Below are 27,103 nucleotides of genomic sequence, written 5' to 3' on the forward strand. Positions count from 1 at the left end.
TGATAGGATTGCCCTATTATTACACCCTACTGGTTATGATACTAGCCCAGATTAAAGAAGTGTTATGTTATGTGTTATGTTAACTGAACTTATAAAGTGCACATCCTCCAAAGGTCTCATGACGCTGAAGCTTCAGAAACAAAACTTCAGTTTAGCATTCTGTAGAGATTAAGTATAGGCCAATCTGAAAAGCCAGGTCTTCAGACGTTTCTTGAATTTGATAACCAGGAGTGAACCTGATAGCAGGAGGACGGGTGTTCCAAATGCGGGGGCCAAGTGATGAAAAACGTGTCCCACCCAGCATCTTCGTTTTGAAGGATAGGATGGTGAGAAGGTTCAAATGAGAAGATCTTAAATTACGGCCCATTATATATTTACTGATGCGAGCCAAGATTAAGGCCAGGCTGAGAGCCTGTAGGGATTTAGAGACAGTACAACAGGCTTTATAAATGGAGCATTGTTCAATTGGAAGCCAATGAAGTTCCCGCAATAGGGAAGTGATATGACACCTCCAAAGTCAGTGGTACAAAAGCCAAGCTGCCTGGTTTTGTAATAGGTGGAGCCTGTCTATCAAAGTTTTGGGAAGGCCCAAGTAGTGGGAATTAGCAAAGTCAACTCTTGAAATAACCAGTGCCATAATGACCTGTTGTAAGAGCTTCGAAGGAGAGATGTCTACTGATCTTCCTAATTTTACGTAGCTGGAGAAAGCAGACTGTGGCCCCAACCTGAGGTTGCATTGACAACTTAAAATCGGTCAATACTCCCAAGCTTTTGACTGAACTCTTGCGCTGAGGTGCCCATTGAACAAGGCGGCATTCCATAGATTAGGTTGTTTTCCAATTAAGCTGATTTCTGTCTGGTCCGAACTCAGTTTAAGTTGGTTACAATTCATCCAATTGTGTGTAAATAGCATTGTGCCCTGAAAGACTGACATTGATTCCAGTGAACTCTTGATCGAGAAAATGAATTGCATATCATTGGTGTAATTATACACTTTGACTTGCCTGCGCTTCAAGGCATGCACTAACAGGGGAATGTATAAATGTAATAGATAGGGAGATAAAGATGATCGCTGAGGTACTCTGCAAGTTAATTTAACCTTAGGAGAAAGACAGGAGGAAAGCCTCACTGATTGTGACCGTTCCTTCAGGAGTGAAATAATCCAGTTCAGCGCAGAGCATTGAAAGCCTGCAGCCCTGACATGGTCCACCAAGACCTCATGGTCGAGCATGTGAAAGTCTGCTGAAAGGTCAAGAAGCACCAGCAGTCCACCGTAGATCGTCCACCACTGACAGGATGACCGACTCCGTGGAATGGGCTGGACAGAAACCCGCTTGATGAGAATCAAGGAAATTATTTTCCTCTAAGGATGACCAGATGCAGCCAGCTACATGTGCCTCCAGTACTTTAACCACGTAAGGCAGGAAAGATATGTGCTGATAGTTTCCTTAAAATGGACAGGTCCTCCAGGGGTTTCTTTTGGCAGGGGTACAACGGTAGCTTCTTTGAAGGCACTAGGGACCATGGCGTATCTTAAAGACTGATTTAAGAGCACTAATGCTAAAAGTGAAGCAGGAAAAAACTGTTCTTAACGCCTTAGGAGGCCAGGAATCATCCAGAGATCTTGATTTGACTTTGATTCATAGATCAGGTGTGTCTTGCTGATCTGAGGCAACTCTGACATTGTTACAAAGTTACAGTCCGCCACAATTGTGTCCAGATCAGAAGATCTGGAAGGAATGGTGGCTTTTATGATCGCAATCTTGTCAACTAAAAATACGTTATGGTCCTCACATATACTGTGGGTTGGTGTCATTTTAGTAGTCACTCTGTCCGGATTAGACAATTCAGTCACAATTTCAAAGATATCCTTAGATTTATTGGTGGAGGCGATGATCCTGTCCCAGAAGATTGATGATTTGGTTAAAATTAACATTTTCTTATACTGTTTTAACTGTGTCAAGAATGCCTTTTTCATCAATGAGGTAATTATTTCGCCACTTTCATTCAGCTATACATAATTTTAGCTTCTCTGTTTTTAAGTCTTCAGAAAATTACTATGATGCGTTGCGGCGCCTAGGCTGTTTAACTTTGTGGAGTGGGGCACAAGTCTCGCTAGTTTGTGTCAGCCAACTTGTAATCCCTCCCTCAAAAATGTCCACCCTAGAGTTTGTAGTTTGTAAAGAGATTGCCAGAACACTACCAATGTCCTGCATGTTGATTTTGGCCCAATTTCTGCAGAAAGAGTTGGGGTCACAGAAGTGTTTAAGGAAGGGTCCCATCTGAAAGCACATATTTAATAAGAGATTGGTCCGACCAGGCACAAAGCAGTATCTCCATATTGGAAACTGAAATATTAGAGGACCACACCTGATCTAAGCTGTGACCTTTGATATAGCTCGGTAAAAACACGTTTGGTAAGATTCAAACTGTTCAGCAGTTGTAAATTCCATGAGTGTTGCCCACCAATGATTTTGTTTGCCCTGTAATTGAAATCCTCCAAGAGCAAGATATTTGCTTGATCAATAACTAAAGGGGAGCTATGCTGTGCTAAAGTCTGCGGAAAGCAGCGCATTTAGGTCTGTGGGTCTGGGGTATCTTCCAAACACCCAGGAGTTTGCTTTCCTGGGGCAGAGAGACCCTCAAGTATCACACCTCTGGAGACCGCTCCATTTTATGGTCATGCTTGAGGGCGGCTAAAACGGCTCTAGCTGCACCCTGGAAAAAACTTGAAGACCCTTAGATGTTGCAATGGAGAGCTCGCCTCTGGCAGGCCCTAACCATACAGGGGATGGCTGATGTACTCCTACAGAACCACAAAAAATGTGAATATATATGGAGACCCTTGGTATGATTCGCCTGCCACCCTTCTCATGTCCCATGCATACTAGAGCGCTCCACCTATTCCTCTCCTGATATCCAAGGGGGAAGATAAACGCCTTTTGGGCATGAAGGTCCTTCTCTGCTTCCCTTTCTGCTTTGATAGTCCCAACCCCTCACACACCCTTTGAGACGTTCACATCTACACTCATGCTAGTCAGTTGTTTTGGGGTGAAATTGGGGAATGGGGGGGGAAATTGGGCAAAAGTCTTGATTACACTTTATTGTTGATTCAATGGCGATAATGCACCTGAATGTTTGTTTCTGACCTATTGGGCCTGTATCTTGTGGAAACTGTCTATGCCAGTGGTTCCCAACCTTTCGACTTCTGTGGACCCCCACTTTATCAATACCGGAACCCGGAGACCCCCACTGAATCATTATTGGAAGACAGGGACCCCCACTGAGTCATTACTGAAAGCAGGGGACCTAGTCTGTTAAAATTATTAATTTTTCTAAGCAGTCGCGGACCCCCTGGGGAAGCTTCGCAGACCCCCAGGGGTCCCTGGACCACAGGTTGGGAACCACTGGTCTATGCTATTAGCACCCTTGATATGTACTAACGGTCTCCTGTTTTCGCATTGCTGTCACTGTATGATTCTGTGCCTGACTAAAATCAATAAAGAAAGTTTGAGGAAAAACTAAACAAAATCAACTACTATAGGAGTTTTTACATTTTGCAGATCAAAGCTGTACTAAGAGGTACATTGAACTGCTGTTATAATTGTGCCACGAAAGAGCTGTTTTAAATATATTTTACTTTGGTTTAAAACACTTGGGCACAGAAGTAACAGATGAAGCAGGATGTTCCAATCTTTCTTAACGCCATTCGTCATTAATAAAAATGCATTAAATTCATGCTTTCCTGGACTTTGTGGACAAGAAAAAAGCTAAACGGCATTAAGCTGTCGGGCACAATGTAGTGCATAAATTTGTTTTAAAAACTAAGTGCATATTTCCTTAAATAAAGTTGCTCTAGAGATGTGTTCTTCTGAATATATTATCAAGCCTGAATGATAGTTCAAAACCTAGTTGAGAAGGGGTAGTTATAGGGAGATAAATAGGCATGGCAGGGGAGGAGAGATGGGAGAAACAAAAGATGTTGCCTACATTAATCCTACCCCCCCATTGGAGTGCTCCTTGGCTGTGACATCTCATTTGTGTTCCTGAGGTTGGGTCAGTTGAGATGAAGAGAGAGAATGAGATAGCAGGTGGGTTGTGTTCAATAAGAATATAAAGTATTGGGGTTTGTAAAAACATATGTACACAATTTCCCTGTATGTTGTAAATGGTCTATAAAGGAAAGTGTTGTACTGTGGCAGCAATATATTTTAATCTCCATACAACTCATCAAAGAATAACTTAAATTGAAACACTATATATGTTAATTGGAACACGTTTCATTCCTGTCAGATTTGTAGCGTGTTGCAGTTTAACGTTTACTTCATTCCTTTTCTCACAGGCTCTCCTTACTCGGAGGATGTGGGGGTTCGAAGAAGACTTCATGTTTATAGGCATTGCATTAAGCTGGTTGAATCTGGAGACCTGCAGACGGAAGTGGCTTCTGAAATTATAGGTCTGCTAATGCTAGAGGTAAGTTTGGTTGACATGCTACAAAGTAGGATATCAGCCAGGATTTCAGCCTGGAATGGCAATCCCTGACCCAGAAAACAGATCACCTTTACATTTTCCATTGTGCTGTATTCGCTATAATGAAAGGCTGAAGTATCTTGGTGAAATTTAGGCTCACCGTCAATGAAAACCTTTTTGGTTAGTTTCAGTCTGGTTAACGGTCACGAATGCAATTGGCGGAAGTTAAGAGAATGCCGTCAAACCATATGTCAGATCAAATCCCACTAAATAAGTCAAAATGTCCTCTTCTTCTGCTCATCTGTCATATACAATCTGAATTCCAACTTCCCTGATCCTCTGATACTGGATGCCTTGACTCGTGTGAAATCCCTCGCCTTCAGACTGCACCCCTTAGTAAATAACCATTGAGGCTAATATTGCTAATTTATTCTCCTACTCTCGATAAAACGTGAGCATCTCATTCTCAAGGAACACTTATAAATTGTGGTCCATATCGTAGTAGTCCCCAGACTTGATTTTGACAACTGTATTCTGGCCGGATCTAATCAGTCACACCTGTCTCTGATTAAAGCCATCCTCCATTCTGCAGCCAGATTGGTTACCTCCTCTAATACATTCGACCATATGTTTCCCATTCTCTGTAAGATTCACTAACTACTGCCTAATGCAAGGATCACATTCAAGCTTTGTTGCTGCTTTGCTTATAAGCTAATAACGCTGAACAGTATTCTTTACCTCTGTACTCTCCTAGTGATTCTGAAAGCCTCCACTGTAGGAATGCTCTATGGATTGAAACAAATAGGTTTAGAAATGCGTCTGCTCAGAACCGCTCCTTTTTCATCCTGGAACTTTCTTCATGTAAACCTCAAAATCCATCCCTCTCCCATCCAGAATAAGTAGCAAACATAATTGTTTGTTTCCTGCACAGCAACAATATGTTCCAATTCAAACATCACAACACACTTCTTAATGATTCACCACACTCTTGACTGATTGGTCTCTTGTTTTCTAGGCCTACCACCTCCCAGGAGCATCACTAGTAGAGCTGGCTAATCTCTTTGTTGAAGGTATCAAAGGCGGAAGCATGCCCAATGGAAAATCATTGGAGTTATTTCCAACCATTCTCATAGCTCTGACGTCAAAAGAAAGCCTAGCTTACGGCAAAGGTACAGCCACTCTATGATCATGAAAAATATTCTAAGAAGCTTGCAGATCTAAAATTATTTTATTTTGACTGAATTAATTTTCCTTTCAAGGGGAGCTCACTGGACCAGAATTTAAGAAACAGCTTATTAACAGTCTTTGTTCAAGCAGGTAAGTGTGTTTTGGCTTTTAACTTGATGAACTCTAATGTATTAACTTGTAGAAAAACCACAGTATTCAGCCACTGGTAACACAACCGTTGCATACTCCGTATCCTTAAGGACATGAAGTGAAAAGTTTAAATCCTCTGTATGACACATTTGTGAACAGAGCTTCACGTAAAAAAATACTCTTCAATATTGTAGACCATTTATTAACTACTTGTCTGAAGCCGCCCTGAGGATTTATGACTTCTGATTTCTTGTTGCTTTCTTCTTTCAAAGAGATTTTTTGTTTTAAGTGTATCAACAATGCAACCAACATCGACAGCGCAGATCATATTATTGCTTCATCCCATTTCTTATCCAGCCTAGATAATCCCCCTTAGCCATCCCTTTCCCCTCCCCAGTCCACAAAAAATGCTTGGAATACCACACAGTCCAGAAGGTGCTCTGCAGGAGCTCAATGTATCGTTCCCAGAATACAACATTCCTCCCATACCCCTGAAATCACTAGGTGAGGTGCAGGGATTGTAGTTATTTAGGGGATCTGTAAACAAAATCTTTTGCTGTTAAGTAATTCAGTAAAGGCCCCCACAGCTCCTCAAACTTATGCCCCATTTCTAGTAGCCCCCAAGACAGGTTTTCCATTGCCAAAAAAGTCCAAACCTCTCCGCCTAATCTGACATGGAGGATATCTGGTTGTTTTTCCATTTCAGGATGAACAATTTTTGGGCCGCATGTGACATATTTTTTTTTTAAACGCCAGTCCTGTAGTGACATATTTGTTTTTAAACGCCAGTCCTGTAGTGACAAATTTTTGACCCTAGACAGTCTTATGTCGAGGATCAGCTGTGCCGAATCTGCGCACCATCGGTATCCAACAACCCCCTTGATGTGGCTAAGAATTTCCTTCCAAAAGAACTGAAGCCTTGGGCAGGCGCTTTTGTATATCTGCCATCTAGCTGCACCCTCTCCAGCATAGGTCATCTGCAATGTCATACTTGTTGTAGTTTCACAGGATTCACATACCAGTCCACCATCATATTGTACATAGTTTTGAGGTTCTGGTCACTTTTATACGGTGAGGTTATACCCCCCTATAGATTCTCCAACTGGTCATCGAGATCAACCTCCTCACGGCTGAGTGCCACAGTGTCATATAAGCCATTCTGTGATGGGGCCCACCCTCGACAATATGGCATAGATGTTTGAGATAAGGCCTTTAGGTCCACTGTATGTAGCAAACAGGTTCTCCCACGCCATCAAGGGCATAAGAGTCATGGGTTTGGTGTCGAGGGGAGAGCCTAAGGCCGCAACTCGAAATAGTTGAGCCGGTCAGTTTCCTGAAGGCTGTACTCCTGTTTGCGCTGAGGGAAAGACGTGATATCCTCTTCCTGAAATAGGTCCCTGAGCCTTCTACAATCCCCTTCCTCCCATTGTCTAGATTCTCCTTTATCAGTCCCAGGGTTAAAGTCCTGAATGCCCAGCTAGGGCATTTAGGAGGGAGATAGTAAGGGTTGCAGTCCTCATGAGAGAGTCCAACACGTGCATGACTGGCTTCAGGATCTTAGAGTTTTAGCAGAATGGTGGCCTGGCCTGTTTGGGTAGCCAAGGTACAGCCTATGGCGCCCAGTTCATCACTGCTGCATGGGGATCAAGTGACATTCCCTCTCATAGAGGGGCCATTCAAAGAATAAGCGTAGTTAGGCCGCCTGATAAAATGTAGTGATATTCGGCAGTCCTCCTCCCTGACCACCCCTTAAATCATCTGTTGGCTTGCAAGGCCCTTTCAGGAGACCCGCCCCCGTTTCTCACTCCATATGAAGGCATCTGTCTCTTTTTGAAGGGCTTGCATGGTCTCCCCTGGCTGGTAAAGCCTGGAAAACATACAGTAAGGGCGGCAGAATATTCTGTGTGACAACCGCTACTCTACCTCAGACAGGACGTGCACGGATCTCCGATAACTGCGGGGATGAGTCCAGGGTAGTTCACCATATGAAGCAGGTGATCCAAAGATGTAATGTATATTCCTAAGTATTAAACCTTCCTCTCTGCCCAACACAGAAGTGTAGTCTCCCGAATCCCTACTTTAGAAGCAGCAGTGATCCCTATACTAAGCATTTCTGGCAAACCAAGGTTAACCTTGAAGCCAGACACCTTGCCATAAGCTTCTAGAGCCTCGAATGCATAGAGAATAGATTGTTCAGGGTCCGTCAAAACCAACAGGACATTATCTGCAAACAATTCAATCTAAAGGTGACAGTCCCCAAATGGCATGCCTCTAATATCCCCACAGCAGCGTATCATGGCCACTAGGGGCTCGATGGCGAGAACAAAAAGCATAGGTGAGAGGGGACAGCCCTGCTGTGCCTCCGTCTTCAGGGAAAGCATGGCAGAGCCCAAACCATTCACAAGAACAGATGCAGTGGGGTCCTTGTAACAAACTGCTATCCAGGTTTGCTTATTCGTCCCCAGGCCGATCGCTGAGAGCACCTGGAAGAGGTAGGCCCTGATGACCCCATCAGTTGGATATCATGCTTGGAAAAATCCTGACTGGTCTGGATCAACCAGGTACAGGAGGTGCAGCAAGAGCTTATTCACTAAAACTCTTGTGAAATGTTTTAGATAAGAATTCAGGAGTGCTGTGGGCCTGTAGGATTTGCACTCCTTGTAGATTAAAATGATATGCGCCTAATGCATCGAAGGCGTAACATTCCCAATTTGCAGAAAGGAATTGAACAGTGTTGTCAATCTTGGGACCACCTCTGATGAGAAGTATTTATAGAAACAGTTTGTGAGCTTGTCTAGCCCTGGAGCTTTATCAGGACGCATATATTTTATCGCTTTCATGACCTCCTCCAGCGAGATCAGTTTTTCCTAATAGTCTGCGTTGGACAGTGCCAATCTAGGGAGAGAAAATCAGTAAGGAGCTAAGAGGGTAAAGAAAAATAGAGAATCCCTCTACTTAATCCATGTCATTTGACACCACAGGTGGTCATGCGGTAGTAGAACTATGTTGAGTGCAGTACACAATTGTCCGCTGACAGATTTTTGGTGCGATGAATCAGTAAGTGAACTCTTGGTCCTCCAACTTTGACGAAATTGTCCACTGGGCAGTGAAACATGTCAGCCCTTTGGTGACCTACTCGTCAGAGTATGTACTTTGATTTTTTTTAATCATGTAATGAAGGCTGCACTGTTAAATATTCCAAACAATCCTGTGGATACATTTTTAGTTAAATTGCCCATCCAAATTTCTTTTAATTTACCAATATATCTGGGATTGATAAATAATAAAATGGGGCCCAAGTCTTTTTTCGTATTTAGTTTAAACTTTGTTGCACATCCTTTAAATCTTAACTCTTAAACATTCTGTTTACCTGGCACAATAGGGCCCATGACACCTATAAAATCAACTGGGTGAATCATTGTGTTTTGTTTTTATATATATTTTACCCTTACATATTCTGTACAGCGTGGCTGAAAGGCTTTGGTAGCTACTGATTTTGCCAAAGTTGAGACCTTTTGACTTTGCCAGTATTAGCTGCGGTTCGAGATCAAAGTCGCTTCCGGTTCCCATAAAAGAAGTAGTATGGAGAACATATCTTGACGAATTTTACTCTGAAAACATTGATTCTGTCTGGCTGCCCCTTCCCCTACAGTAGCCCCTACAGTAGCTCCCTCTTCTTTCTCAGTATGTTAAGATCCAAATATGAGCAAGATCGTGGGAATTAAGAGAAAGAGGCCCTCAGGGGGTCATGGGCCCAGATGCCCCGTTGAAATCCTGTTGGCAGTTTTTTTTTAAAAAAGAGCCCTTGTTATGGGCCTCCTTTTTAGGGTCGAGCCTGCGTTGCATGCGCTCGCGCATGCGTAACGCAGGGAGACTCTTTTGTATTTAGAAAAGGGCTCGGAGCCCTGTCAACTTCATGTCAGTGCTTTTTATTGGTCTGTGGGCTTGCCTAAAAAAATCTGCTTGCTTTCATTAGTCGAAGGCACGCATACGTCATGCCTTTTCCGGTGGCTAGACCTCCTCCAGCACAGCGACCAAGTACAGAAAACATGCGAGGCTCGCTGTTTTCCATCGGGCTCGTGGACTTTTTTTTTCTCTAATTTAGATGTTCGCTTGGCAGAAGTCGAGCGCTTTACATACTTGAATTCACTTTTTCGGGTTGTGTACATAAATACACTTTTGCCCGATAGGTGAAAAGTCGGGTTAAGAGTTTACAACGCGATCAGCACTAACATGAGCAAACGCGAGACCCGTTGCATTGTAAATGCTTGTTGCTTATTGTTACCAGCATGGGGTTACTCCCCCTTCCTGGTCTGGAAACATTTTAATTCCGGTTCACAAAATGTGACCTAGGCAACTCCCTGGCAATTATCGTCAGATAGCATTATTAGATGCAATGGGGAAATTATGCGCTAGGAGCATTCTGGAGCACCTCACTGGGTGGGTAGTGGGGAAGAAAATCCTCCCTGTCAAACAAGCAGGCTTCAAGAAAAAACATTGCACATTAGATAATATCTGTATGCTGAAACTCATAGCTGAAAAGTACACCTTAATTCGAGGAGCAATTGTCGAATTTCCTTGCAAAAGCAAGTTTGGTACAGGAACATGTGTTGTAAGTTCTCCCCAGCCCTGCTCCCTACACCTGACATGATACTCCACCCGCCCAAGTCCTTAAAACTGCCCCTCCTGTCCCCTGCCCTGAGCCCTAACCCTCCCCTCCCACCCTGCCCTGTCCTAAAACCTGCCCCACCCTGTCCTAAAAACGACCCTAACCTCCCACCCTGCCTTAAACTCTAAAAGCTACCCTGTCCTAAAAATCACCCCACCCTGTCCTAAAAACTACCCAGAGCCCCTGCATTGAACCCTAAAACCTTCCCTGCCCTAAAAACTACCCTGACCCCCTGCCCCCACCCTACCCTACCCTGTCCTGTACTAAAAACTACTGCAACCCCCCACCCTGAACTGTAAAACCTACGGTGTGCAAAAAGCAACCCCTCCCTATCCTAAAAACTACCCCAGCTCCCCACCCTGAAGCCTAAAACCTACACCGCCCTGTTCTAAAAACTAGCCCAACCCCTGCCCTAAATCCTAAAAGCTACCCTGTTCTGTCCTAAAACCTACCCCACCTTGTCTTGAAAACTACCCCGACCCCCTACCCCACCCTAAACCCTAAAAGCTACCCTGCCCTAAAACCTACCTCGCCCTGTCCTAAAAACTATCCGACGACCACAAACCCTAAAACCTACCCTGCCCTAAACACTACCCAGCCCCCACCCTAAGCCCTAAAACCTACCCCGCCCTGCCTTTAAAAACCTCCCCGACTCCTACCCTAAAAGCACCCTGCCGTGTCCTAAAACCTACCCTGCCCTGTCCTACAAACTACCCTGCCCCGCTCTAAACCCTAAAACCTACCCTGTCCTAAAAACTACCCCACACTGTCATAAAAACTACCCCGACTCCTGCCCCAAACCCTAAAATCTACCCTGTCCTAAAACCTGCCTGGTCCCGAATAATACCCTGACCCCGCCCTCAACCCTACAACATACCCTACCCTGAAAACTACCCTTCCCCCGCCCCAAACCCTAAAATCTACCCTGACCCCGACCTGAACCCTAAAACCTATCCTGCCCTGTCCTAAAAACTACCCCAATCCACTGTCCACACCCTAAACCCTAAAAGCTACCTTGCCCTGTCATAAAAACTACCCGACCCCCTGCTGTAAACCCCAAAACCTACCCTGTTCTAAAGACTACCCCCAAACCGTCCTAAAAACGACCCCTCCCCCACCCTGAACCCTAAAACCTACCCCGCCCTGTCTTAAAAACTACTCGACCCCCCCACCCTAAAAACTACCCTGTCCCCAAACCTTAAAACCTACCTGCCCTGTCCTAAAAGCTACCCGACCCCCACTCCCCTGTAAACCCTAAAACTTACCCTGTCCTAAAAACTAAACAACCCCCCCACCCTGAATCCTAACCTGTTTCCCACCCTGTCCTAAAAACTACCTCGACCCTGTCCAGTGGGCTGAAACATTGCTCATTGCTTTTCTCTTTGTACGCTCCATTGGCCCCATTGCTTTTCTCTTTGTATGTCTCGGTCTTCCCTAATTGTTTTTCACCTAATATGGTAGATGCTCCAAAGATAGATGTCTGCCTCTTTCCCTGTCAGATGTATGCAAATGATATCGTAATCGTGGATTTAACTGCCAAGGGCTTGAAAAATATGTTGCTGTCCCTCCAACAATATACTATCTTATACTATTTGAAGATTAATGTTTCAAAGAGCAAGATATTGATTTTGAAAAGCAGAAAGTGTGGGAAGATCAGTAATTATGTTTGGAGTGTAGGTTCAGAGAAACTGTAGATCGTAAAGTCATATCTCTATTTAGGGAAAGTTGTAACTGGTAACACACTGGATAAAGCCCATATGGAATATTGTTCCTCCAAGGCCGCCTCCATGCAAATGGGTTACGTGCCTTTTTATAACGCAATGGGGAAAAATCACTTTATGCAGTTGCTATCCGGTTTCAAGGTGAAAGTCCTACCAACTCTATTATATGCTATAGAGTCTATCAATGTGATAACAAGGGGCTTTCTAGAGAAAACAGAAGGGCAAATTCTACGCAAGCTATGCAATTTTATTACATCTGTATCATTCCAAGCAAATAGGTTGGAATTTGGTCTGATAAGCTCCTAATGCAAGGATTAGCGAGTGAGATTTGGTGCTATTAGCAGAAGAACACTGAAAAGTGTGGGGTTTCATGAATCATGAAATATGTGTATCAGACCTGGGCAGATTCTCTCTTTCTCAAGATTTTGCCTTGGCACGGAGTTATTTTTATGTTTTGGAAGAGGTGGTGATCTCCCTCTCTCCCTTAGAACTAAAAAAACAATTAAAAGGCACCAGTAGCATTATCGGTTACCAAAGAGATCTCATGTACTGTACGAAGACGAAAAAGGTTGGGGGTGATAACTTTATCTTGTCGCCCTGAGGTTGTCCACACGTACCTGGCTTAGAATTTGGACCATGGTCCTCGCCATTTTATGACACTATTTCAAATAAATCTGCTTCTGTTAAATGACCTAACTGTGAAGTGGTCTGCCCCGGGTAAAACAGGGAAAGATAGTAGTGTGCGATCTGGGGATACAGGATCTTAACCATGTTCTTTTTGTTTGTCCTGCATTATTATCTCTGCTGCACCACCACTCACAGCTAATGTTTTTACAGAATAATGGCACTTCTGTAGAGGTGACTTGAGAGTTCCTTTTTCCACCCAAAGAATGAAGTAATTTGTACACAATTTAAAACATTTTTTAAAGGTTTTATGAATTTATTTAAATTCGTGTCTAGGCTTGATGATATGTTAGGGAAGGGTACTACTTTGCTTGTTTTCTATAGAGTAAAATGCACATAATGTCTGCTGTTATGCCTAAGGAGAACTTCTTGGGAAGTGTATTGGGAGTAATTTGCATACAAGTTTATTATTCATGGTTTCTCTGAATTGATTTTAGTCATAAACTCCTTAAATGTTCTAAAGGTTTTATGTATCTATTTTTAATCTGGATTTAGGATTGCTGTTATGGCTGGGGAGGGAACTCCTTTGGCTGCTCACTATGGAGTAATTTGCATATAATGCCTACTGCTACATTGGGTGGAGAACCTCGTTAGATATTTATTATTTATTTCAGAGTAATCTGCTCCTAGGTTCAGTAATGTTATTGTATTTTATGCATTATATTGTTTTATTTCTTTCTCTTTTTTAACATTTTTTTGTGGACCTCTCCTGAGTTCCAAATCATGAATTAAAAAAATGAATTAAATTGACTTTGACAGAGCTTTTTGTACATTGCTAAGAGGAAGTCAGGCTTACCATGAGACGTAGGGCTTGCTACATTCTCCTGAAATCACATTCCTATTGCCACCTGATATGAGGGCTCCCTGCTCCCATCACTAGAGTCAATACAAGCGCGCAATGCCCATTGGGCTGAAAGGGCTCCAGCCCCTCACCCCCTGTCAGTTTTTATTGGTGGGGCTGGGGCTGCCTCTCTGAAGATTAACAAGAACCCCTCTCACCCTTAGAAATATACAGGCTTTGACGGGTCTTTGTTAGTTTTCTGTTTTGGCTTCGGTAATGCGCATGATAGACGCACTCTGTCTAATCCTTTTTGATCTAAGATAAGGACCAATGAATTAGGTGAGGAAGTGTGAAATCGCATAGGGTTAGCAAAATGGCTATTAGTCATTGCCACATCAAAAGTCAATTGAAAGACAGAGCCTGAATTCCTTTCCATTCACGTGTATATATGTTCACCTTACAACTGTGTATAGAAATAGTGGTTTGTTTAATTTTCACTTTGTTTTGAGGCCATTCAAAATCTGGAGCGCTGAACAAATCAATATTTTTCTGGCATTGAAAATATTTAAAAAAAAACATTACATCATATTGCAGTGTTCACGCAACTTGTGCCATCTATGAAAAACCTGCATGGGCAGAGCTATTTTTTTTTTTTGTGCCACAGCTGAAATGGCACCTGAGCACAGCAATCCAAGGGGGCCGTCACAATCTAATTATACCTGTCTTTTACTACCAAATCAAAGGTCTAGAACATTTTTCCATGCTTTCCTTAGGTCCTGTGGCACCCAGCTACTCCACTGTTAACCTGCAGATGTTTTCAATTCTCCCGGTGGTTTCTCAGCCACTTATCCTTCTGAGATAGGCATAGTGAGTTGACGCAACAGATCATTAAGAATGCTCTAAACCTGCAATGTTGTGATCCAGAACAGAGTTCTCTTGTCCGCTCACTGGGCTGTAGAGGGCAAACTAGTGAGGGTGATGCCAATCCTGATTGGCAATAGGGCTGGCCTTTTTACCTCTTACCTGCTAGGGAGACTGTCCTACATGCTTCTCCTGTGCTTTTAAATGTGTTCTGCAACACCCCTCTAACCAGGTTCTTTATCCAACAATGTCGGTCATGGATGCTGTGTGCATATTAATTACTTGTGTGAGTAAAGAATGCATGTGGTACACATATAGCTGTAGCCACAATGAGGTTCGTTTTGTGTCTATTGAGGGCCAAGGGACAATGCATTTTATCACTGCAGACTATACCTACATATTACCATGGGCAATGTTTTCCATTCCCCTAATGCCCACCATGTACAGTGATTCCGTTTTGTGAGTACAGTAGTAATAAAGTACTTTCTTTTAAACAAAAGTACTGCCGGATGGTAATGTATTGTTATTTGATGTTTGTCGAGTTCTGAGTCTGTAGCCCAAAACCAGCTCTTTCAGTAAGCCTTGAACTGCTAGACCTCAATATCATATGGATGACATGCTAAAACAGTAGACTTGCTGTTCAGATTTGGGTTAAACAGAAAGGTTAAGCCCTTAGACATCAGAGGTAAGAGTTGCTGACTTATATTGTCTCAGCCTGCGAACCCAGAAACCTGTGATTGCCCAGAACTCCTGGAAAAGTTCCCACAACTGTATGAACTGTATGTCACAATATTATTAGACAGAAATATCAACCTATTCGTTTTAGATTTTCTACTACTAACTACAATGGGGTGGCATCGCTGGAATAAATGCTTGGGACACAATATTTCGGTGAGCCACTATTTTGTCTTTCTTCTGTTTTAGCCTCATCACTCCTGCTAGAAACCAGTAACATGCATTTACTCTTCTTTCTGGAAGTATTAACATATGTTACTACTTAGCTTTCTCAGGAAGTTGTATTTCATGATACCTTTTTTGACACAAGTGTTGGACTCATTGTGCCATCTCTTGAGAATTAAACAGCCTTAAGTAGTATCAGTTATTCTTCATGCACAGATTCCAAATATTTTCATAAAGAGGAATACTATTATATACTGTAACGTGGCTTGTATAATGTTCTGCTGCAACTAAAGTTCATGGCTGTGGTGCATGTTTGGCTATTCGTACTGTTGTCTCATGGCCAGCAATTAACAAAAACTGTAAAGGGATTAGCCATTGTCTCACACACTTCGCTAATGGTATCATATGATGACAATTGGCCAAATTTTAGAGGTTTGTTTACTTTCTTACTCTTGTTTTGGCTTCTTAAAACCTTGGACGAGGAGGAGGAAGGGCAGTACTAAGGATAACAAATGGCAAGCCAATTGTAGTAGATGCCACACTATACCTGTAGTTGAGATCCTGTCACGACTTACTCGTTGTTTGAGCCTGGAGTCCACTGAACGAGTGACGAGGTTCTTGTCCTTGTAGGTTCTGCCTTGGCCCAGATAGGGGCGACTCTTTCTGGTAGCCCCGGTGCTGCAGGCGATGGGAACGCCAAGGGTAGTCCGTGTCCTTCAGAAGGAGTGCCAGAGGGAAAAAAACCCTAAAAAGGGGAAAAAAAACTCAAAAAGGATCTCCTTGAATAGGAGCAAAAAGATCAATAATTTTAGAACACAAGACCAAAAGTGAACAGGAAAAACTGGAACAAAAAGCGGAACCAGTATCTGATGCAAGGGAGAAGGATCGAAGACCACCATCCAAAAGGAAGTGTTGCAGCGCAAGAAGGAAAAAAATCACAGCCCTTAAATACCCAGAGAACAGGAAACGGGCAAAGGGAAGTAAAAGGACACCATATTGGATAGGGAACAATACACAGAAGGTAATAGACAAGGCACCATAGAGTGTAGGGAACCAAGGTATGCTGGGAAGAGAGAGGAATGATGGGAAAAAGGGAAAAACATAAAAAGGGAGAAACAACGAGGGTGACAGCAAGAGAAGGAACACAATAGCAGGTAAGTGGGGGAAACGCTGTCATTTAATGGAGGCGCTCTGTGCCAGAAGAGAAACGAGGCCCCATGCCCAATTTGGGGCCTCGAGTAATGCAGGAGAGGCTGGGGTCTCGTGCCGTGTGTCGCAGCACGACGGATCCAGGTGTTCTGTTTTGGGAGCAAGAGCGATAATCACACTCTATGCTCAATATCTAGGCTTCATGTGTTATTAGTGCAACTTTTTTCTGAACTTGGATTGCATTACAGACTACGGGCATTCCCAAGCTCGTCAGAACTAGGAGTACACGATTGGAGCTGGCACTCAGGGGTATGCTGGAGTACAGCTTTTAAATTCTAAGAGTTCTAGAGTTTGGATGTGAAGCATCCTTTCCCTAGATGGGAATTGTTTCCTGTATCAACATACAATTATTCAAGTACTGTAATGGTATTATGTGCTTGGGAACGTAGTGTGAACAGAACAGTAACTATGCAAATGTGCCTAAATTGTACCAATTTCCACCGATATTACAAATGTAGAAGATACTCAAATATGTAGTAAAATTTGTTTTTGAAGTGTCAGTGGGTTGAGACCAATGTAGCTGGCAAGGTGTGTTTTGGAATGCACTGGCAGTGTTTTTGCCTTGAAATTAGAACTTGCAATTTCCAATACTCCTAGGTCTACTGGCCAAACCTAGATTGTGTCAGCATTTTCCATTCATTTTGCTAAAATTCCCTGATGGAAAACGCCTACAAAGTATAGTAAGTATGGTTTCCACCTGATCAGAATTATACCAGCATGACAGGTATTTTAATGATCCTGCCATTACAAAATGAGACCAATCACCTGAAGTCAGTTTTTTCCCCTTATCAGTAATATTTTAAACAGTAAATGTAAGAAGAAAACACTCAAATACTAAAACAGTTGCTTTAATGACCCCTAACTGATAATTAAATGAAAAAAAGACAATAAGGCTATGTTAAAAATGAGTGCATACAATTTTGTATAAAGTTCTACTTCTGAATCGGGTTCTAGCATTTTCAGAATGTTAAAATGTGAACAGATGGCTGGTATTTTTCTCTGGTAAAAGTCGAAACCCTAATAGTTAGCCGAGCCCAATGTTAATGGCCGAGTGTGTCTAAAAATATAATATTGTACATACATTGTCCAGAGTGGGATCATTCGATGTTATGCACGTTACATTAAAAGTAAAGGGGTGCCACAAATAAGTTTGATATCAGTTGTGATTCTGGCTCCACCCACACTGTTACAATTGCTCACCACCCCCCCCCCCCCCACACTCTCCTCAAAGGTTTGAGTTAAGTTGTGCCCCTGAGTCAACACTAGTAGGAACACTATCTCTGATAGAGAGGGAATAGGTATGAAGAGCAAATTGCGGGCAGAGTATGGATACATCTGGGTACATAAAAGGTAGTTGAAATATGATGTAAAGTGGGGACTGCTAACCGGTAACTAGTGTAGTACCAGATTACCAAGCTTGCACATGTGTAAGTCACAGGAGGAGCAAGGGAAGAACAGTGAGACAGATATCGGTGAGACAGGAGGCAAGATAATGGTCGGGCACAAAATGATGGTTCCCACTACGCCAGTAGGGATCCCCTTGGTAAAATCAGTGGACCCCCAAGCTCTCCCGATCCACATTTCGAAGGGAGCCTGATGCAGAAGTAGGAATGAGTCTTTTGGCCTCGTCTGATGGTCTCCCAGGAGGCATTTCACTACGGAGAAGAAGCTAAGCCTGGTCGCGCCGAGGATTGCTGACTTTCACTCTACTCGGACAATCCTTTAAAAATTTTATGGAACTTGGGTTCCTTGTTTACATCACAGGGGTGTTGCAGAAATAGGAGGCACATCTAGTGATAGAGAAGCCGGGCAGGGGCTTATTCAATAGCTTGCTCAGTGCAGTGGTTAAACAGCCCGATCAGCAGATCGTTGATCTGCACCCCATTTTAGGGAATTAGGTGTACTTGGCCCCTCAGATTGTCATTTGTTGCTACTGGGCCTGGGAGCTGACTTTTCAACAACAAAGCCGCCCTCTTGGTGTTAACTGAGGTTGCAGCTGTAGGCTAAATTAGGGGGGCTCCTCTGTGCTCTCCTCAGCTCTGCAGTTAGCAGTGCTGGTTTAGTCTACATGGCTTGGGGCTTATCTACCCATCTACAGCAGACCTGTAACTTGGGCCTGACGATTTCACGTGGGTGACTCAATTGTTGGCTACCTTCCCTATTATAGCCTGTTAACATTTCCACCTGAATAAGTGTCAGAGGGCTGGTACATAGTTTCAACTGGCAACCTGTCCTGCCCTGTTGTAGCTCTAGGGTGATTGAGTTATGACTGGAGTACATAGAGTTTGCTGCAGCTAAGACATTCTGAGTTGTGGTGTTAGAATGGACATTGACCTTTGTGTCCGCTCTTGATCTCCTCACACTTTTTGAGTGTATATTGCCAGTATGAGGCCTTCTTAGTGGTGCACTGCAATCACACAGAATAATCCTGAGATACGCTCCTGATTTTGGCTTATTCTCCTTGCTGAACACAGTTGTGGTGGGATTACAGCTCACAACCCTGAGTGGTTTTGTGTTGAAGGCACTGCTAAATTGAGTTCATTTAACTTCCTGAGGTTATCAGAAATGACTGTGTTCACCTAACAGACTATGTCACTTGTACTTCCCTAATCAATTGGATCTGTGATTCTGTTGGGGACCTATCCCTCATATTGAGATTGTCCTTTCTAGCTCTCCCCGATGTCCAAGGGCAAGATAACTAGTTAGCTACTCTTTACAGACATCTTAGCTGGAAAGTTGAAGCTTGCTACCCCTAACATAACTAATGTCATATTGGAAACGGTAATAAAGGGAACTTACAAGCGTTAAGATGACAGTGGCCCTAATGCATGCAGACACCAAGTCCACAGTGGCTGAGCTTAAATCCCTGAGATTGGACCTTAGCTTTTTGCATAAATGGTTAGACACTACGGATCGTAGGGTTGATGTTGTAGCGGAATGCCTGACTGTCCTGAAAACTAATCCTGATGTGGTGAGTGAGGTGTGGCACCTTCACTTTTTGGTGTGCCAGAGGATATAGAGGCAAAAAAAATGTGTGGCTTCTTTTCTGTTTTCGTTCTAGAGCTTACAGAGTTGATCTTTATGCCCCTGTTGGAATTCTAGAGGGCACACGGAATCTGTGATAGGGGAGCTAATTGTTGGAATATATCACTACCAATTATTGATTGTTTCCTACGCCATCAGCAAGCGTGGCAGGTCATTGTTGTGGCTGGGCGACACACTGGTTCTTTTCTTATTGCGTGCTAAGTTAGTTGCTGCTGATTTCTCACGATATAGTGCTTCATCTTAAGAAATTCTTGGCGTTTCGTCTGACTTTGAGGAAACTTGGTATCTGCTACGGCTTCCTGAAACTGGCCAGTAAGCTCCCTACCATTGATGGCGAACAAAGAATTTAAGGAGCTGGACAATCTTGATCAGTTTTTGTTTTACTTGCGTGGAGTGGAGTGGACTAAGAGGTGTCGTGACCTGGCTCTCACAGTATAGGTTTGGGTTTAGAGACTACTCAGCGAGAAGGTCTGAGTGCTGATACCTTGGAACTTCAGAAGCTGGATTCTGTGCAAAGTCGATGGTAAGGGGCTGTGACAAGTCTCGCTCTCCCATCAAACTTTGACTACTTCTTACCTATAGATTCACTTATTGGACTTGTGACTACTATTCCAGGGATCCCGTTGTATGGGCTGTATGATACTCTCAGAAAAGCACCCATCCATTCAGCTTTTGAGATATGTAGGGGGAGCTACTTGTGTCAGTATTAGAGCTTTTTCAGGGTTTCAAGTTTTGTTGGTGTGCCTCTTTCTTATGTTTGCTTTACTCTTTGGATGATGACTGCTGTGCATGTCCATAAACTGTGCAAAAGTAGAGTGGTCCTAGTTGAGCTTCGTGGCCTGGAGTGGTCCTGCAATGTAATAGAAATGGGTTCCTAGTAGGAAACGCTGGGATGACAGAGGTTTAGGAGGTACACTTGCTTGTTTAAAGTTGTTTATATTCTCTTGTTAACTAAAGCCGCATACTATCTTTTTAACTATTGCATTTTTGCCTTTTGTAACACTAACCGCTATCTGGTCCTTAGCACCCTTGCAGTTTTTAGATACCTACTGCTTTAGTCCCGCTTGCACATAATTATAAAGGCCCACACACATATTGCCTTACCCTCTCTAAACCTAACACTAGTCCATCGCCTTCACACAGAGAATATATTAGATTTGCCCTTGATTCATGTCATTGCCCCCACAGCCCAAAAGACACATTATCCCTTAAAGTTATTGGCCTTCCACAGCACATTAAGAGGAAGAAGATACTGACTTATATCGTCTTGATGTTTCCAGACATCTTTTGGAATCTAGTAAATTAAGGAGAGATTAGGTGGGTGGTGTTAATAGCAGTATACTGCCCACCAGTTCTGCTGCCACTTCTGAATCTCAGACTTCTCTGAAATGGTGTGGTGTTGCTATCCTGTTCCATAAATCTGTACCAGTCATTGATAACATGGACGGACTCATTGGTCTTTGTAAAATTTAAAGCTATGGATCATATTTTGATAGTTGATACAGTGTATGCCTCCAATCATGATTGGGCGCCTTTTTTTTTCTCCAATGTTATCCAGACTGCTGACTGAATTTGGTTCCACCATGATGATGATAGAAGGGTACTGGAATGTAGTGCTGTTTGACCCCTATTTAGATTGCTCTGGCCTGCAGAATAGGGCTAATGACAATGGTAGAGTGATCCTACATGATGTGCCTCACAATCATGGCCTGAGAGGCCTGTGGTGCCGGACACCCTAGAGGTAAGGAGTATACATTCATCTCCTGTGTTCATGGAACTTGGTCCCTGATAGATGTCTTTCTAATGTCCCATGCCTTCTTGGTCTTCCTGTGTGACTAGACTATTGAATCTGGGTGACTCTCGGATCATGCCATGATGGTTTTGGAGCTGGATCTGGGACATGTGTCCTCTGCTTCCAAGCGCTGTTGGCTGAATCTCTCGCATTATCGTACTCCAGAGAGTAAACATGAACCTAAAGACCCGCTGAGTCAATACCTGTTAGACAATGAATCCTTAACGACTTCTGAGCATGTGTGGTGGGCAGCAGGTGTTGTGGGCAGTGGGGAAGACCACCTTGAGAAGTGTGCTTATGTGTGATTTGGCGATCCCTGAGAGGCTTGAGATATGCAGTCTTGATTGTGGAGAGGGTAGTACACGATTTCACAGAATCTAATGTATGGCATCCCACACTAGATTTCTTACGTTTGTTAGAGTGAGCTAAATTTCATTACAGTGCACATTTTAGAACGCAAGCAGGCTTTTAGCAGAGCAATAACGTCAACGGAAGTCCAAGTTTGCCATTCTAGCGATCTGTAGCAAGACTCTGAGATTGTGCACATGTCCGATAGAGAGTACGGAAACATTTGCCCATTTCTTCTCAGCAATTTATAGCACAGAGTCTCCTGTTAATACTGCCTATGAACTGGATCTTTGCCTCCCCTTCTTGTCAGAGGATGGTAGGCAGGAACTTGATGGGCAGAACATGGAGTAAGAGCGTTTGGAAGCTATCAAGAGCATGCCCAACAACAAAGCCCCAGGGATGATGATGGTTTCCTGGTTGACTTAGATTATCAGAAAGGTCAGTCCAGCTTCTTTATAGACTTTTTAAGGCGCTAGAGGGTGATACGGAGTTTAATAGAGCAGTTATTAGCCTTACATTGAAACTTTGAGGATCATACTAATTGTGCGAGCTACTGTCCTATATTGCTCATTAATGCCGACATGAAGATTCTCATAAAAATACTTGCAACCCGCCTTAAAGTCCTCCCCAGCTTGATGCATAGCTCTCAGGTAGGATTTGTACCAGGCAAGTACAAAATGATTTGGACGATAAGCTGCTGCTCTCTTTGGATGCCTTGCATACTTTTTACTGGATTGAATGGGGTATCCCCTTGAGTAGGGCAGGGATAGGACCTGGCTTTTTGTCTAAGATCCGGTGGCTTTGACTGTGGATGTCATTTATCAAAGCCCTTCCATGATTGCCCGCTGTCGCCATTGTTGTTCCTTTTAGCTCTTGAGCCTTTGGCGGCAGCTATCAGTCAGTCCCCTCTAGTACAGGAAGTGGATACGCCTGTGGGTCCTTGGGAGATATTGCTTTACACAGATGATATTTTATTGACTTTGAGTGAGCCAGACACCTCTGTTCCCCAAATTCTGTCTCTAATTGAAGCTTTATTTTTTTTTGCTCTTCTCCGGGTAGAAGATAAATTGGTCTAAATAAGAGTTGTTAGTAATCACGTGATGCAGAGCAAACTCTGTGATGCTTTTGGCTTCACATGGAAGGCCTTGGGTTTGAAGTATTTGGCATTGTTGATAAACAGAGGATTGGACAACATGGCGGCTGACAATATCCAGGCATTGTTGACTAGAATGAAGCAGGATTTCACAAGATGGACAACCTTACAGGTGTCTTTTTCAGGTAGCATACAGATAAATAAAATAGTGACGACTCCCAGATTTAACTATGTCTTTGGGATGCGGCTCTTGATTATTCCTACGCCTACCCTTTATGCTATTAATCAGAGCATTTGCGCCCAGTTCACAATTAAAAGTTTAATTGTGGGAGGGTAGGAAACCACGCCTTAACTCTTCAAAATTGCATGCAGATACCAGATTGGGAGGTCTTCCACTTCCTGACATGTGGCTTTACTGTCTCGCGCAACATTAATTGCAACTGGCCTATTTGTTGGCACCTACCGCTGATCAGCTTCTTTGGGTGTCATGGGATCAGGACTTTGCATGGGCCCCAATGAGTTCAGGTATTTTATACAATACCCATGTTTTGGAAACCTCGTTTGCCCTCCTACCATATGAGCTATATTGGCTGCTTATTAAGATTCACACTGACTCTTGGGAGTTTATAGAAATGTTCATAAAGCAATGCCATTCAGGTACAATGAGGAAATCACTATGGATCAGCCGATCAAGGGGCCCCCTGGGAAGATTGAGGGGGTAAAGCAATTGGAGACCTTGATGGGGATTCATTTGGTTCCTTTGAGATATTGAAATGAGATTTGTTGCTGCATTCGTGGTATTGGCAAGTGTGGCATTGCTTGAGAGGTAAGCTTGGGCGAGATCCAATACATCTCTTGGCATCACCGATTTTATACTATCTCAAGCTATGGGTTTTTTTCATGGGAGGTGTGTCCAATATGCACCAAATACTCATTGACAAGCTTTACTCCCACAATCCTCGTTTAGCAGCTAGATTCTATTGGCAGTAGCGGTTTGGGTAGCATACTTGGAGGCTGACTGGAAGGACTTATCAGAGTATCACAAATGCTTACTCAGAGAAGCACACTTAAAGTGCGCATATTTCAAAATCCTCCATGATTGTTATTGGTCTCCATTCAAGTTGCATAGGGCACGCTTGGCTCCTAGCACTTTATGCTGGAGGTATCCAAATGTTGATTTTGATTTGTATCATATGTTATGGTCATACCCTACACTAGATACCTACTGTCATTCTGTATGGATTTGCTACACTCAACTACTTATATTTCTTTTGAGGAGTCTGACAAACTGGCCTTGCTACATGACCTTGTCACCTTGGATGATATGACTTCCTGTAGGCGAAGATGGATGTCGACAACCCTTATGGTGGCAAAGATCTGCATATTATGGCATTGATGTACGTCACAGGTGCCCAGATATCAAGAATGGCTTTCTGAGCTGTACCTTTTGGCTACCTATGAAAGAAGTATCTACAAGGTTTAAGAGCGAATCCATGTATACAACGAGAAATGGGGTCCCTTTTTGAGCTGGTTAACTTTAACTGCATTTCCTCTTGCATGGATTGCTGCTTTTCTCTATTCGACTCGAAGGGTGGTTGGAGTACTTAATTGGTATATGGGATGGAGTGTTTAAGGTATGTGGCATGATCCATTTGTCATGTTCACGTTTAGTACTGCTGTTTTTCTTTTGCTTGGTAGGGCTAAGAATGAGGTGGTGGTTGGACAGGAATTATGGTATTGTGTCCTGGTGGGGTTTATGCTATGTGTGGGGAGGTCAGCTCAGGCACTGTCTAAACTGTACCGGTTACGCGAGGTAGCTGTTTTGTTACTTGTGTTTTTAATGATTCTATTGTTCCTTTTGGGATCTTATGTAGTCTAGAATATCTGTTTAGTGCAGAGTACTTTGTGAGGACAAATCTTATAGCTCTTATTCTCAAATGATATTATCAAAATAGCAATTAAAAAATGTCTAAACAAAATCATAGTCCTTTTTGCGCTTGGAACATTCTTTTAAAACATTTAGGTTTTCGAAACGTTTTGTTTTTTCAATTTTATAACCAACAAAATACAACAAGAAACCTAAATTCACAAGTTGTGGGTGTGTTAAATAGGCACTGCTTTTTCCAGTTGAGGACATCAAAATCCTTGGGCCCTGCTTAAAGCATCAAGGGAACTCAATCCCACCTCCCCATAAAAGCAAGTAGTTGCCCATCAATCAGATTCAGAAGAATTCATGTAGAGCTACATTCTTCCTAGGTTCTTATAATAGACCTCCCTTTTAACCTTTGGGCATTTTACTAACTGGATGAGGCCTCCGAACCAATTCTGCTGTTAATTGCAAAGAGCCAAATCTTTATTTGAGGAATATAGCTAGGCAACTGCAGATGCATCCATTGAAGGGGTGATACATCATTTAGCTAACAGAAATGCCAGATCTAAATAACCTATCCATAGAGGAGGTTTTCAGTAATTAATCTCTTTAGATAATGGCAGAGACTTTGACCATATGAATCCCAGTAACAGTCTTTGTTCTGTCGTCTAAAACCTTAGTCCAAAACGCATCTAGTGTAGATGAAGAATAGACAGTGTAGTTGAAGAATGTATTAGGAGTTTTACATCTCGCACAAAAACAAAGGGAGTGTGAAATTTACCTACGGTAGCAGGGGTGAGGTAACTGCTGGTGCAAAATCTATACTGTATCATTTTTAATTTATTAGTGACAAACAGACAAGTAAGTCTTTAATGTATCTGTGCATTAGGTGTCAGTAAATTCACAATTTGCACCCAGTTCACAATTAAAAGTTTAATTGTGGGGGGTTTAAATATGTTTAAAGCTAGCCTTAAATATTTTAAGATTTCATATTCATTTAGATTTTAAGTGTGATCTCTCTTTGTGTTTGATTTAAAGATTGAGTTTTAGGGACAGCTTTTTATATGGAATCCAATAACAAGGATGCTTTCATTTTACTTAAACAGGTGGGATCCACAGTGTGTGATTAACCTCACCTCAATGTTCAGGTAAGTATTGCTTTTCTCCTGCTGATTGACCTGCACCTTTTTAAAGTTGGACGATGTCTTGCCCTGAGCTAGACATAGGCCCAGGGAACATGTACAACATTTACTGGGTTTTCCAATCTCTTCATCTTGGTGGATGTTCTGTTTGGATATGATATCAAGAATATGGAGTGAAACATAGTCTCTTTGCTGATAGTTATTTTCTGTTCATCCTTTGGGTTATATTGCTTGATAGATACACTTTGCCCTGTTCCATCCACCGATTCTCTGCCTATTGGCTTGCAGAGAGTGCAGCTTTGTTAGAGCAGTGTTGTTCACTGTCACTACTTCTTTCTGATCTCTTCCTTCCGTAGCAGCAATGACATGGTCATTACCATTTCTTTCACCCTCTTGTCTGTGTTTTATTAAGAATCTTTTTACCTCTCAAGACACAACAAAGGAAGCATGTGAATTCCCCTTCCTACTCAACTTTTTTCAGACTTATCTCATGTCCAGTTCTTTGTGTTTCTGGCAACTTGATGTCTTTTTTTTTAATGTGCTGTAGAAGCCTGAATACTTTATTTTATTTTGTTTTGTCCTTGCAACTGTTGTTCTGGCTCTCGCAGTGCTATGGTGATGTGACACATGTTGTTTTGCATGCTGTAGACTGAGCTGGGACCAACAAACTCATTGCACTCGCTCTCTAAGCTGGGGAAAAGTCAAAGATGTCCTCAATTGAAAATTGTAGAATCTGTAACCCATATGTATGTTTATTAGTTAGCTCTAGGATCTTTTAATACAAATGCTGAGTTTGTTGTAGGGCTTTAAAATCAACATAGGTAATGTTAAATATTAAATAAACCTTTTTCATTTTTTCCTATAGAGATGTCCCACTTAACTCAGAAGAGCTTCTTTTTGTTGTGGAAAAGGGTCTAAGAATGTTTCCCAAACTGGAGTTACAGGAAATACCTCCTCTAGTCTACCAGCTGTTACTTCTTTCGGCAAAGGTAAGAGTTCATTGTTGTATTACATTGCTCCTTTAGTTTTCATTTATTGGAACACTTTGTAGGAACAGCAGTGTCTTTCAATACATTGTGTGTGTCATGGATTATACCACTTGTCCCACATTAGCTTGTGTCTGTAATTACATTGTTTTCGATTATTGCTACCACTTTTGTGTAGTAGCACAGTTAGTAAAATGATAGTTTCTTCCACACTT

General features: G+C 42.6%; 1 protein-coding gene across 4 annotated transcripts in view; it reads left to right on the forward strand.

The window, feature by feature from the left end:
* The window catches only part of FANCI (FA complementation group I), a 714,639-nt gene that overhangs the window by 45,793 nt on the left and 641,743 nt on the right, over positions 1-27,103 (forward strand). For all 4 annotated transcript variants that reach the window (XM_069222692.1, XM_069222696.1, XM_069222693.1 and 1 more), the window contains exons 4-8: positions 4,343-4,473; positions 5,486-5,639; positions 5,730-5,787; positions 25,867-25,908; positions 26,768-26,891. In XM_069222692.1, the coding sequence (XP_069078793.1) occupies positions 4,343-4,473; positions 5,486-5,639; positions 5,730-5,787; positions 25,867-25,908; positions 26,768-26,891 (509 nt within the window). The remainder of the gene's footprint in view (positions 1-4,342; positions 4,474-5,485; positions 5,640-5,729; positions 5,788-25,866; positions 25,909-26,767; positions 26,892-27,103) is intronic.

This window comes from Pleurodeles waltl, chromosome 3_1 (genome assembly GCF_031143425.1).
Source record: "Pleurodeles waltl isolate 20211129_DDA chromosome 3_1, aPleWal1.hap1.20221129, whole genome shotgun sequence".
Taxonomy (NCBI): domain Eukaryota; kingdom Metazoa; phylum Chordata; class Amphibia; order Caudata; family Salamandridae; genus Pleurodeles; species Pleurodeles waltl.